Here is a 15,024-nt window from a genome sequence, read left to right on the forward strand (position 1 = left end):
TCGAAACCAAGCCAGTCAACTCAATGACAAACTTTATGATACAGCGCCCGCACGCTAATCATTCAGCCATCCACCCCCCCCCCCCCCCATTACTAATTACTAAGTTTGTAAAATGTAGGTTTTTCCTCATGTAGGTTTGTCCTGATGAAATCGGTTTATTGTCCTACTGTTCTGCTCCGACTGGGCTAATGAAGACAGGTACATACCATACAATGTGCTATGAGGGAAATTTTGCCCCAGCAGCGGCACTATGGCCTACTAATATCGAATCCAACTGCCAAGGGATCTTTTCGTGCAAGCCAATGTATACATGGTACCTCGGTTTTTTGTCCCATCTGAGTGACTAGACTACTGTTCTTGTTCCTGCACCTCTGACAAGGGGAAACCATGTCGGAAAATCCTGATGAACTTGCTCCACCAATGCAGGGATCGAACACGTGCCCTCCGGATTACCGAGCCAGCATCTTACGCACTTAGCCACCGTGGCTTTATCAAAATTAGTAATGAAGATGTGCTATGACAGAAATTTTGCCTGGACAACAGCATTACTGCACTTACTAATGAAGATGTGCTACACTGTAACAAAAATTTCCGTGAAAAAACGTAAAAAATTCCGGAAACAAAAATTACCAGGAAAATTTTATCCGTGTTTGTTTTTCCTGTAATTTACAGAAATTCCTTCAATTAACATAAATTCCATTTTCAAATACAGAAAAAAAAAATCCTGGTAAATTTTGTTTCCTGACCATGAAGGTGATAAAAATTTCATTGAATTAACCATTGACTTTATACGCGTGCGTGAAATAGCTTTATTTAACGTCCGCTTCCACCGAAGTGATATCGCAAATAATTTTTAAACGTAACCACTTTTCGCTATTAAAAGAATCAAGAGCAAGGTATCACAAACCGCTACTCGTCAGTGGTTGGAGGCTTTCAGATGAAAGTTTGCGGTATTATCAATTCGCAGGTATGCAGACTCTGCCATAGAGACAAACCGACTTACACTGGCCAACCGGTTGTACTATCCGGACTTTAGCGGGCTTGATTACCAGATATTACAACCTTAACACCCGCAGCATTAAAACATACTTTTACATATTTATGAAAATACTTACAATCTGATTACCGTATGATGAATAACAATACACTTTATAGATCTTATAAATAATGGAAATTAGATATACATGTCAATTAATATACCAAACGTTACAAAATATGATTCTTCATATTATGGTTAAAAAATTGAAATGAATACTATAACATGATGATTATTAGGAATGATTATATATGTATACGATTACTTATCGTTGCACCGTTTATCCCGTAAAACAACAGAATTAAGTCCATTACAGAACGGAATAAAACATTTTATCCCTAAATTTCACGGAACTTCCTTGTCATTCCACCGTTTATTCCGTAAAATAACAGAATTCAGTCCGTTATAGAAGGGAATAAAACATTTTATCCCTAAATTTCACGGACATTTCCTGTTTAATACTGAATATTCCACAGAAATACATAAAACACGTAATTTGAAGAAATAATTCAGACAATTAACACAATTTCTCCCAAAAATCCATCGATTAACAGAAAAAAGGTGTTAAATTACGGAATTCGGCCACATAAAAAATGGATATTTTTTACAGTGTAGGAAAGACATTTTGCCTGGAGAGCAGCATTTCCGCATATAGTCATTACCAATAGTTCTAAGTGCACGCCAACCTGTAAAACAGGTCTTTACACACTTTTCCATCATTACCAATTACTAGTCTGCGGGTTCACTAGTCCGTGGGTGCACTAATCCGTGCATTCACTAGTCCACTAGTCTGACTCTATAAAATACTATAAATATGAGTATTAAAGAAACCCAGTAGATATGGTGACTGATATCACCCTTCGTAAGGCGATAACCCAACATCACGGCATTTTAACCCGAAATCACAACATTTTAACCATTATAGCATATGCCCTTCTTCATTAGCCCACTTGGAACAAAATAGTAGGATGTTCAAACCCCATTTAAAATTCATTTTCATACTTTTCTGCACCGATTGGACTATTGAAGATAGTCATACGCAATGGAGAGTGCTATGACGGAAATTTTCTATGGACTGTGGCAGGGCGGAGGATCTGGCAAGGGATAAGGTACATGTATAGTTGTTCGGGTCATACGAAAAATCAAGTCCTCATGTACATATTGGCATGCACGTAAAAGACACTCTGACAGTTGTAATTCAATAGTGCCGCTATCCGTGCAAAGTTTCCGTCATAGTACACTGTATATAGTGTATGCCTGTCTTCATTAGCTCACTCAGAGCAAAACAGTAGGATGTTTAATCTCATTTAATTTTATTTAAATTTCCTACTTTTCTGCACCAATGGGACTATAAAAGATAGGCTGTCAAGCGGACGAGAGCACCCGTTGACTATTGAGCATCATTTACTTGAAAACGTTGAGAGAACCCTCAACGAAATGTCGCTTTAATTAAAATAGTAATTGTGTTTTTTGTTGTATCATCGAGTCAAGTGAACGTTAAACCCCATTTCTCACTCTCTCAATTTTGATACCCAAAAATTTGACAAAACAAATAATGATTGATTGTCGGAAAAGTTTCATAAAGCAAAGTTGTTCTCTACTAAAAGGTTATCACTGTCCAAATGTTCGGAGTAGTCCACACCTAGGCCGACTAAGCATGAAGTGTTTTTATAATTAAATTTATTAAATATAGTACCTTGCACCAGTAAATATAAAATTAATGATCCTTTCACCAGTAAATATAAAATTCATAGGCCGACAATGCATTAAGTGTTTTTATAATTAAAGTTATTAAATGTAGTACCTTGCACCAGTAAAATATATATTTCTAAACGAATGTACCCGATTAGGAGATACCTGTCTACCCTATACGCGAAATGCAAGTCTCCCATTACGCAGACGCACTCGTAATGTTGATGTTTTGAGAAAGAAACAATGTCGAAATATGTGAAATTTTCAAGAGGAGAGTGGATCTTTTCGAACTTTTAGGCGTTAGGGCTCGACGTAGCGAGCAACGGGATGACAATTTCAGGTATGTCACCAATTTTTGGCCGTTGAAATTAAAAACTGAAGAAATGGCAAGGAATTTGAGAGTCAGAGTATCTCTTGGAACAGACAGTAGAGATATTGAATGTATCAAAAAGACTTTAAATTTGACATTGTACTATAGTTTCAGAATTTATTCTCGGAGATGATCGGAGAATTAGTTAATTTGAAAGCTGTAGATCTATTTATTTTATTTTGTGGAGAAATCAGAGTGAAATAAAAAGTGTATCAAAATGTCAAGGAAATAGCACTTGAAGATTGACACTCCTACTTACATTTACAACGGCACTCGTCTCCACCACGGAAAGGTTCACGAAATGCTGCGAGAGCCATAAAAAAACCTCCCAATTTCAAAAATGAGAAAAAAGCTCCCGTAAAAAGACTCTCACTTTAGCCTAATAACTTATTTATAATTTAGGCCTATTAGTATTGCAAAAGTAATTCTACATTCAAATTGTCTTAAATTAAGGAGAGTTAAATTGTATTTATGCTTAAGTCTTGTCTTGTATTCTCTTTAATTTGTCATTTATATGTTCCACGAGTTTTCATCAGTTTGATTAGTTTGTGTCAGTTACTGTGTTAGCGCACAATTTGCACCAATTGACCAAATCGATTTTACAAACCCACTTTTGTCCCCCTCCGTTGCTATTTGCCCTCCAGTAATTCCAATTTAAAAATGTCGCATACGGTACTTGACTGTTTTGTCCATATGCAGAAATAGCGATAATCAACGCAATGAGGTTGTATTCTATTGGCTGATTTCAGTCTTCTATCTAGTACGGTACACTGTGATTCTGGAGGATGTCAATTGTCATCAAACATTTAGATCCAATTTATAGATGTACATGGCATAAAAGCTGGCCTGACAGCAAAAAACTTGCCCTCAAATTGAAATATAAAAAAATTGACAATAAAAATTGAAACAATACCAATCTGTAGATGCGATCAAATTGAAAGCTAAAATTGTATCTTTATTCTTTATTACAGAACCAGTAGCAAAATGGATTCAGTCAAAGTAGCAGTAAGAATTAGACCATTGCTACAAAAGTATGTAAAGCAACAAGTTCTACCTACCTGACATACATGTACAAGTCTGAAGACTTTGGCAGATACAAATTATCATTTTTTATACGCCCACATTTTCATGTGGACGTATTATGCCGTCGCCCCTGTCACAATTTTTATCCGATTTTGTTGAAACTTGAAATGTAAGTTTATAACCCAAAGATCTCAGTTCATTTCGATATTCGCGCATATTGGACCGTAACTTCCTGAATTATGGCGTCTCAGATTGTACGATAAATCGTGTTTTTAGCTTGTGCACCCTATAGAGGTAATAATTTTTATCCGATTTGAAAAACCGTATTATTATATCACCGTTACACCCTAAGGATGAATAAATTCGAATTTCATGAAAATCGGCCCAAAATTGACAGACAAAATGGCCGCCGTTCGTTCTCAAATAGCGTAAAAATATGGTATATCAAGGTTGTGGACCCTATAGAGGTCACAATTTTTATCCGATTTTGTTGAAACTTGAAATGTAAGTTTATAACCCAAAGATCTCGGTTCCTTTCGATATTCGCGCATATCGGACCGTAACTTCCGGAATTATGGTCCCTGATTGTACGAAAAATCGCGTTTTTAGCTTGTGGACCCTATAGAGGTCATAATTTTTATCCGATTTAAAAAAACGTATTATTATATCACCGTTAGACCCTAAGGATGAATGAGTTTGAATTTCATGAAAATCGGCCCAAAATTGACAGACAAAATAGCCGCCGTTCGTTCTCAAATAGCGTAAAAATATGGTATATCAAGATTGTGGTATATCAAGGTTGTGGACCCTATAGAGGTCACAATTTTTATCCGATTTTGTTGAAACTTGAAATGTAAGTTTATAACCCAAAGATCTCGGTTCCTTTCGATATTCGTGCATATCGGACCGTAACTTCCTGAATTATGGCCCCTGATTGTACGAAAAATCGCTTTCTTTTTAGCTTGTTCTCTATCCATCTCTCGAAAATGTGGGCGTATCCTGCCTGGCAGCCGCTGGTTATATGCCCACATTTTCATGTGGACGTAAATTGTTATCGTCCCTGTCCGTCCATCACAGGTCACAATTTTTATCCAATTTTTACGAAACTTGAGATATAATTTTATCTATAAAAGATCTCATTTCTATTTGATTTGGGCGTTCTGGCCATCTCTTGCAAAATGTGGGTGTATCTTGCATGACATCCACTTGTTAATTATGATATTATACGTTATGTGATGGGGGGGTTGGATGGCTGAATGGTTAGTGTGTGCGCGCTGTATTTTAAAGCCTGTCACTGAGGCCACTGGCTTGGTTTCGAATCCCAGGTTGTACGTGACAAGAAGTAAGGTCGCCTGTCCAACCTCGTGGGTTTGCTCCGGGTCCTCCGGTTTCCTCCCACTGTTAAAGACCCCTACGCGCAAGCGAATTATTGAAATAAAATTGAACCATATGTTAGTCCTGAAATGACCTAGTTTGTGTCGAGTTGACGTTAAACCCCATTTCTCACTCTCTCTCACGTTATGTGATAATTTGTTTCTGACAATATCTGTGACAGTTGTCCATCCTTTTGTGTGATAATTTGTACTTGACAAAGTCTGCGACAGATGTTATTGTCCAGGCTTGCTGACATATTATTCTTAGAATGGATTTGTGAAATTTTATTTCAAAATGTTTCTTTATTTTCGTTAGTTCTATTCGTTTAGTTCTAATCTTTTAATCTTCAAACTGTTATCCCTTTAAGAGATTCAACTATCACAATATAGTAGTTTACTGGGGATTGATTACAAATGACAGTCAGATATATTATTGTTTTATTTAATTTACAGAGAATGACAAAATGGAAGAATTTGTATGTGGAACGCACAACAAAAAAAAGTATATCAGAGGGGCGAAACTTCACCGCTGTATACGTTTGGTAAGTTTACATGTATGTTCTATAAAACATACATGTTAAGGTCACCAGCAGATTTCTCGATATTAATTGTATCATACATGTTAAGGTCACCTGCAGATTTCTCGATATTAATCGTATCATACATTTTAAGGTCACCTGCAGATTTCTCGATATTAATTGTATCATACCTGCAGATTTCTCGATATTAATTGTATCATACATGTAAAGGTCACCTGCAGATTTCTCGATATTAATCGTATCATACATGTAGGCTATGAATCGTGATGCACATCTTATCTTAGCCACAGCCTACTCTTCTATCAAATTCCAATTGTCAAGAATTCTTTTATGTGTACACATTGGGGTTTTGGTTTTTCGTCCCATCTGAACAACTACCGGTATACATTGTCCACTGTAGACTATACCAGCAGGTTGAGAATTAGTGAATGGAATTTTAAACTTGACTTTTAACATGGCATTGCTTGTTGCTTTTAGCTTGACCCTCCCATTAGTCAATCGAAACGATTTTAAAAATTAGAAATATTTCTGTCTTATTGACTATTTTAAATATGATGAAAAATTTTGTTTATTTATTACATTATTTTGTAGACTGTGTGTATGATGACAATGCAACCACATATGAAATAAACGATGAGATTAGTTCACCCATTGTGCAAGCTGCCATGACCAGTTTCCACGGTAAATATTTAATATTAATACACTTCAATATTTCGTGACATTATCTGGTGTTGGAGGTCTTGAAGAAATGGTGTTGACTTATTTTCAATTCAATTACCAGCACCGTGATTACGATAATAAACAATCAATACACACATCTTGTCAAATTGATGAACATTGATAATGTAATTTCAATGAAATTTACAATATTCATTTTACATGATGTATTTTTATAAGCCCACATTTTTATGTGGACGTATTATGCCGTCGCCCCTGTCCGTCTGGATGTCCGTCCACAATTTGTTTGTGGACACTCTACAGGTCACAATTCTTATCCGATTTTGACGAAACTTGAAATATAGGTTTATCTCCTATTGGCAGCTATCGGATCGAAACTTCATGGATTATGGCCCCTGTTTGTATGAAAAATCAAGTTTTTAGCTTGTGGACCCTATAGAGGTCTCAATTTTTATACGCCCACATTTTCATGTGGATGTATTATGCCGTCGCCCCTGTCCGTCCGTCCGTCCGTCCGTCCACAATTGGTCACAATTCTTATCCGATTTCGACGAAACTTGAAATATAGGTGTATCCCCAAAAGATCTCGGCTGCTTTCGATATTGGCATGTATCGGATCGAAACTTCATGGATTATGGCCCCTGTTTGTACGAAAAATCACATTTTTAGCTTGTGGACCCTATAGAGGTCACAATTTTGATCCGATTTTGTTGAAACTTGAAATGTAAGTTTATAACCCAAAGATCTCAGTTCCTTTCAATATTCGCGCATATCGGACAGTAACTTCCTGAATTATGGCCCCTGATTGTACGAAAAATCACGTTTTTAGCTTGTGGACCCTATAGAAATCATGATTTTTATCCGATTTAAAAAAACGTTCTTTTATATACTATTCAAAAAAAGTAGGGGATATTTGATTTTGGGGGAATAATACTAAAATATGCAAATGACTACGAAAAAAGTCACTATAGAACCTAACAGAAGAAACATTTCCAGTTACATGTGACGCCCAAACGCACCAATAGCTACCGCATGGAATGCAGGTGATGCTTGGGATCATCATGGGGGTCCAACCCAAGATTTGCACGACTCTGAATAAATCGATAAATGTGAACTTCATTTCATTTTGTCATTTGTTTCTTCGTCAGTTTCATTAGGTGACTTTAATAACACTTAAAAATCAAATATCTCCTACTTTTTTTGAATAGTATATCACCGTTACACCCTAAGGATGACTGAGTTTAAATTTCGTGAAAATCGGCCCAAAATTGACAGACAAAATGGCCGCGTTCGTTCGCAAATAGCGTAAGAATATGGTATATCAAGGTTGTGGACCCTATAGGGGTCACAATTTTTATCCAATTTTGTTGAAACTTGAAATGTAAGTTTATAACCCAAAGATCTCGGTTCCTTTCGATATTCGTGCATATCGGACCGTAACTTCCTGAATTATGGCCCCTGATTGTACGAAAAATCACGTTTTTAGCTTGTGGACCCTATAGAAGTCATAATTTTTATCCGATTTAAAAAACCGTTCTATTATATCACCGTCACACCGCCGTTCGTTCCCAAATAGCGTAAGAATATGGTATATCAAGGTTGTGGACCCTATAGGGGTCACAATTTTTATCCGATTTTGTTGAAACTTGAAATGTAAGTTTATAACCCAAAGATCTCGGTTCCTTTCGATATTCGTGCATATCGGACCGTAACTTCCTGAATTATGGCCCCTGATTGTACGAAAAATCACGTTTTTAGCTTGTGGACTCTATAGAGGTAATAATTTTTATCCGATTTGAAAAACCGTATTATTATATCACCGTTACACCCTAAGGATGAAGAAATTCGAATTTCATGAAAATCGGCCCAAAATAGCGTAAGAATATGGTATATCAAGGTTGTTGACCCTATAGAGGTCACAATTTTTATCCTATTTTGATGAAACTTGAAATGAAAGTTTATAACAAAAAGATCTCAGTTTCTTTCGATATTTGCGCATATCAAATTGTAATTTCCTGAATTATGGCCCTTGATTGTAGGAAAAATCACTTTCTTGTTAGCTTGTTCTCTATCCATCTCTTGAAAATGTGGGCGTATCCTGCCTGGCAGCCGCTGGTTGAACTATTAAAGCAAAAACGGCCAATTCTCTATCTAAATCTTACACAATGTATCTTTAATTTGATGAAATCAGAAATGCATCTTCTGTTTAATTTTCAAAGAAATAGTTTCGACCATTCAGTTTATCTGTTTCCTCTGTGTGTTTTCAGGAACGGTATTTGCATATGGACAAAGTGGTTCCGGTAAAACATACTCAATGTCAGGTGACAACATGTCTCCAGGACTTATTGCCTTAGCAATAGATGAAATATTTGAGTACATTAATGAAGTTAGTATCTCTCGTTTTAGTAAAATGAATTATGGTGATAAAATGATTTCTTTTTGAAATAGTCAATTGTTTCATACCATCATAGAAATTTGGCATGAAAATGAAATGGGCTTTAATCTCCTAGTGTTCTGCTCCGAACTGGGCTAATGAAGACAGGCATACGCCATACAGTGTGCTATGAGGGAAATTTTGCCTGTACAGCCGCACTACGGCCTACTCTTGTATCAAATTCCAACTGTCAAGGGATCTTTTACGTGCATGCCAATGTGTACACAGGACCTCAGTTTTTCATCCTATCCTCATGACTAGACAGCTGTCCTTGACAGGCCCTCCATCCTGCATCACTGACAAGGGGGAACCACGCCAGAATATCTGGATGAACTTTCTCGGCCAATGCAGGGATCGAACACCCGACCTCCAGTCTAGCAAGCAAATTGGCATTAATGAGAATTAATTATATTCATATTATGTTATTTCAACATTTCAACAGTGTGTAAGTTGCTGGTTCTGTGATCGTGTATCAATTGCCATTTCCAACAAAGAAAACTATTTTATTTTTAGGCACCAAACAAACAATTTTTACTAAGAATCACATATATGGAGATCTACAACGAAAAGATATATGATCTTCTGTCTAGTGAGGAGAAAGTAATCAAGATACAAGAAAATACAGTAAGGCATCAAATACAATCAATTAATCAATACACAAAGCCCTTGTTCCTTCCCCAAAAAACTGAACTCCCATTTGTAATGCTGTATAATATTAAATATGTCTGGTTGTGTGTTTTTGTGTAGATTGCCACCAGAATAATTTTGTTATCAAAGAAAATTGTGTGCAAAACAGTCTTAATTCAAATACAAATTTTTGATCTCTCTCTTAAAGCCTATGATCTTCATTGGCTAGGATGATCCACCGACTTGACCCATATTTGGTATGATATTCCTATTAAAGAAGGGAGACTCGTCATTCACAATATTGTAATTTGCAAGGCATAAATAATGAGTCAAATGATGTTCGGAGACTTTATAATGTGATATGTTTAATAGAACAACATGATAATGATATATATTTTGTAGGATCATCAGATAAATTTAATAGGTTTAATAGAACAACATGTTATATATTTTATAGGATCATCAGATAAATGTGATAGGGTTAATAGAACAACATGTTATATATTTTATAGGATCATCAGATAAATGTGAAAGGGTTAATAGAACAACATGTTATATATTTTATAGGATCATCAGATAAATGTGATAGGGTTAATAGAACAACATGTTATATATTTTATAGGATCATCAAATAAATGTGATAGGGTTAATAGAACAACATGTTATATATTTTATAGGATCATCAGATAAATGTGATAGGGTTAATAGAACAACATGTTATATATTTTATAGGATCATCAAATTAATGTGATAGGGTTAATAGAACAACATGTTATATATTTTGTAGGATCATCAGATAAATGTGATAGGGTTAATAGAACAACATGTTATATATTTTATAGGATCATTAAATAAATGTGATAGGGTTAATAGAACAACATGTTATATATTTTATAGGATCATCAAATTAATGTGATAGGGTTAATAGAACAACATGTTATATATTTTATAGGATCATCAAATTAATGTGATAGGGTTAATAGAACAACATGTTATATATTTTATAGGATCATCAGATAAATAAAATAGGGTTAATAGAACAACATGTTATATATTTTGTAGGATCATCAAATTAATGTGATAGGGTTAATAGAACAACATGTTATATATTTTATAGGATCATCAAATTAATGTGATAGGTTTAGTAGAACAACATGTTACTTGTAAAGAAGAAGTATTTTCAGTTGTAAAACAAGGAGACAGTAAGTTGTACTTTAGTATCTAAAAACTGGCTCGCTAGCCTGGAGGCATGCACATTCGATATAAGAATAGGCCATAGTGCTGCTGCCTGGGCAAAATTTCACTCATAGCACACTGTATGCCCTATGCCCGCCTTCATTAGCCCAGTTGGAGCAGAACAATAGGGCGTTAAACCCCATTTCATTTCTTTTCATTTGCTCTATCAAGAACGCCGACTCATTTGAGAGGGAGGTGCGTGGTAGTTGAGTCAAGCTGTAAGGGTACTGGAATCTCGAGAAACTCAGGATTTTCGAACCTGGTTCCCTCTTTTCTGCTGTTCCTTAGTTGTTTCGATGGTACAAAAAATCGAGGTCTACCCATGTGCGCATTGGTGTGTATTTAAAATAACTCTTGACAGTTGGGATTAAATGGAGAGTAGGAGGAACGCGGCAGAACACTGCTGTCTGGGAAAAAAAAAACTTCCATAGCTTTCCACTTGTGACTTCAGAGAGTTGTTAACCATATTTTAGTCTCAAAATGACGTGGACTGGGTGGGGTGGTGGTTAGCGCGTGCACATTGTATCATAAGGTCTGTTATTGAGTCAACCAGTGTGGTTTCAATTCCCTGGTTGTACGTGAGAAAGATTAGGGTCGCCTGTCGAACCTCGTGGATTTTCTCCGTGTTCTCCAGTTTCCTCCCACTGCTAAAGACCCATACGTGGAAGCAAATTATTGAAATAAAAATGAACCATGATAGTCCCGAAATGAAATAGTTTTCGTCGATTGGACGTTAAACCCCATTTCTCTCTGCCTGTTTTTAAGTGCATGCAGAACTTTTGTGTTCCATCCTAACAACTAGTTGCTGTTCTCCTTGCCAGGCCTTCCATCATCCAGGTACCCCTCTCTCTCTCTCTCTCTTAAAATGACCAGAGAATGTGTTATTTGTTGGAGAAGTCCACATTACTAACCCTTGTTTTTGTCTATTTTCATTATGATGAATTTATTCTTAGATAGGAGAAGAACTTCAGCTACTGCACAGAATGACAGAAGTTCAAGGTCACACAGTATTCTACGAGTGGTAGGTGTTTATATTAGTTGAAGGTTATTTGTGGCAGTCAGTATGAAAAGTGACAGTCACCTCCCATTACGTAACTTTAAATAGAATCCCTGTAAAGCTTCTATTTGTTCCTGTGTTGATAGCACCATTTTCATCATTCCTGTTTTCCACAATCCATGGCCCGGTTTCACAAAAAAAGGTTTAAATAATCAATGCCATTGAAATAATCTATATCGTTGATTATATTACAGATTATTGAGAGTCGTGAAACAGCAGAAGAGGATGCTGTTATGGTGTCACATTTGGTAAAAAAATTTAATGCAAACCATTGACATCCTTTGACCCAGAGGTTGTCTTATGCCCAATTTCTTTAGTTTATGAAATCCAAGTCCAAACTATTGTTCAGTTTTTATATAAATCAGAGAACACCTAATACCATTTCTTCTGCATATATTATAATTCATTATTCACATGGATACTAGAAAGGTCAACGCTGATTGATCAATCAATTTCTGACGTCGTAGGGTAAAAAACTGCTTGTGCTGTATCATAAGGTCTGTCATTGAGTCATCCGATGTTGTTTCGATTCCCCAGTTGTACGTGAGTAGGAGTAGGGTCGCCTGTCCAACCTCGTGGGTTTTCTCCGGTTTCCTCCCACTGCTAAAGACCCCTACACGCAAACGAATTATTGAAATAAAATTGAACCATATGTTAGTCCTGAAATGACCTAGTTTGTGTCGTGTGTACGTTAAACCCCATCTCTCTCTCTCTCTCCCTCCCTCCGTACCTTAATCCCTGGATTAACCTATCTTTGTTTTATTTGTAGAATTTTGTAGATTCTGAGAAGGCTGTAGATAAAACTGGTGAAGTATTTAAGGAAGGCTGTGCTATAAACAAAAGTTTATTTACTCTTTCACAAGTCATCAGTAAATTAAGTGAGGGGGACGGGTGAGTTGACTGTTTTTATCACAAGTCATCAATAAATTAAGCAATGTGGGATGCCTGAGTTGACTGTTGATCACTAATCACTACTGTCAGTAAATTAAGTAAGTTATATTATCGGTAACTTATGCAAGCAGGGTGGGTGAGTTGACTGTCTTGAACACAAATTCGTGACACAAAAAAAAAATGCAAGTTTGCAAAGATTAAAATCCTGAATATACAGTTATATGTACTAGAGCTTTTATCTGATGTTTATTTTATTTTGACTTGTCTTATACAATCCAAATGTTTTATGATATGTAGATCGGCATTTTAATTATATCTATATTTTGGACCAGGAAGTGGCCACTAACTAATCTGGGTTTTTATACGCCCACATTTTCATGTGGACGTATATTGTCGTCGCCCCCGTCCGTCCTTCCGGACGTCCGTCCACAATTGTTTGTGAACAGTCTACAGGTCACAATTTTTAATCGATTTCAACGAAACTTGAAATATAGGTTTATCACCCTAAGATCTCGGTTCCTTTCGATATTGGAATGTATCAGACTGTAACTGTAACTGTAACTCGATTATGGCCCCTGATTGTACGAAAAATCACGTTTTTAGCTTGTGAACACTGTAGAGGTCACAATTTTTATCCGATTTGGTTTAAACTTGAAATGTAAGTTTATAACTCAAAGATCTCAGTTCCTTTCGATATTTGCGCATATCAGAACGTAACTTCCTGAATTATGGCCCCTGATTGTACGAAAAATCGTGTTTTTAGTTTGTGGACCCTATAGAGGTCATAATTTTTATCCGATTTAAAAAATTGTATTAATATATCACCGTTACACCCTAAGGACAGCTGAGTTCGAATTTCGTGAAATTCAGCCCAAAATTGACAGACAAAATGGCCGCCCTTCGTACTCAAGTAGCGTAAAAATATGGTATATCAAGGTTGTGGACACTATAGAGGTCACAATGTTTATCCGATTTTGTTGAAACTTGAAATGTAAGTTTATAAGCTAAAGATCTCGGTTCCTTTCAATAATCGTGCATATCAGACCGTAACTTCCTGAATTATGGCCCCTGATTGTACGAAAAATTGCGGTTTTAGCTTGTGGACCCTATAGAGGTCATAATTTTTATCTGATTTAAAAAAACGTATTATTATATCACCATTAAACCCTAAGGACGACTGAGTTCGTATTTCGTGAAAATCGGCCCAAAACTGACAGACAAAATGGCCGCCCCTTGTTCTCAAATAGCGTAAAAATATGGTATGTCAAGGTTGTGGACCCTATAGAGGTCACAATTTTTATCCGATTTTGTTGAAACTTGAAATGTAAGTTTATAACCCAAAGATCTCGGTTCCTTTCGATATTTATGCATATCGAATTGTAATTTCCTGAATTATGGCCGTTGATTGTAGGAAAAATCACTTTCTTTTTAGCTTGTTCTCTATCCATCTCTCGAAAATGTGGGCGTATCCTGCCTGGCAGCTGCTGGTTTTTTGTTCTTGGGATGATGCTCTTTGAAAAAGCATAAGACTTTGTCAATGTAAGTCCCATCGACATGTTTTCTTCTTTGATCAATTCTGCATCGATTTGGTGAATTAGATTTAAGCCCACATGAAAATGTGGTGATATATTGCCATCTGTCTGTCCGTCGTCCACAATTTCTTGTAACACTCTACAGACTACATCATCTGATTGATTTGAAATTGATGTATGTTGTTTACATTAGTGAGATGAAGAAGCCTATTTAATTTCAATAGTTTCCATTAATTTCTTCGTGAGTATGACTTTGTTGCAACTTGTGAACGCTCTGGATGAAATTTATATGCATCATTTAGAGTAGTGAAACAAAAAAGTCGATTGAATTTCCGTTAATTACGTCTGGAGTAATGGCTCGTGTGAATGCTCTAACAACAAAAGTTATAATCCGATCTGTATGAAATTTATATATGCATTATTTAAATTGGTACAAGGAAGAAGCCTATTGAATTTCAGCAATATCCGTAACTAGAGTTATGGTAGTTGTTTCACTTTGTTGGACCTTGTGAACGCTTGAACGACAAAAGTTATCA

General features: G+C 36.1%; 1 protein-coding gene across 4 annotated transcripts in view; it reads left to right on the top strand.

Moving 5' to 3' along the window:
- LOC126832539 (uncharacterized) overlaps positions 1 to 15,024 on the top strand; it is a 96,484-nt gene that overhangs the window by 19,747 nt on the left and 61,713 nt on the right. For all 4 annotated transcript variants that reach the window (XM_056103418.1, XM_056103419.1, XM_056103420.1 and 1 more), the window contains exons 2-10: positions 4,070 to 4,129; positions 5,948 to 6,036; positions 6,625 to 6,714; positions 8,979 to 9,097; positions 9,659 to 9,769; positions 10,890 to 10,974; positions 11,962 to 12,029; positions 12,260 to 12,313; positions 12,835 to 12,956. In XM_056103418.1, coding sequence (XP_055959393.1) covers positions 5,973 to 6,036; positions 6,625 to 6,714; positions 8,979 to 9,097; positions 9,659 to 9,769; positions 10,890 to 10,974; positions 11,962 to 12,029; positions 12,260 to 12,313; positions 12,835 to 12,956 — 713 coding nt within the window. In that variant the 5' untranslated portion in view covers positions 4,070 to 4,129; positions 5,948 to 5,972. The remainder of the gene's footprint in view (positions 1 to 4,069; positions 4,130 to 5,947; positions 6,037 to 6,624; positions 6,715 to 8,978; positions 9,098 to 9,658; positions 9,770 to 10,889; positions 10,975 to 11,961; positions 12,030 to 12,259; positions 12,314 to 12,834; positions 12,957 to 15,024) is intronic.

Source organism: Patella vulgata, chromosome 9 (genome assembly GCF_932274485.2).
Source record: "Patella vulgata chromosome 9, xgPatVulg1.2, whole genome shotgun sequence".
Classification (NCBI taxonomy): Eukaryota; Metazoa; Mollusca; class Gastropoda; family Patellidae; genus Patella; species Patella vulgata.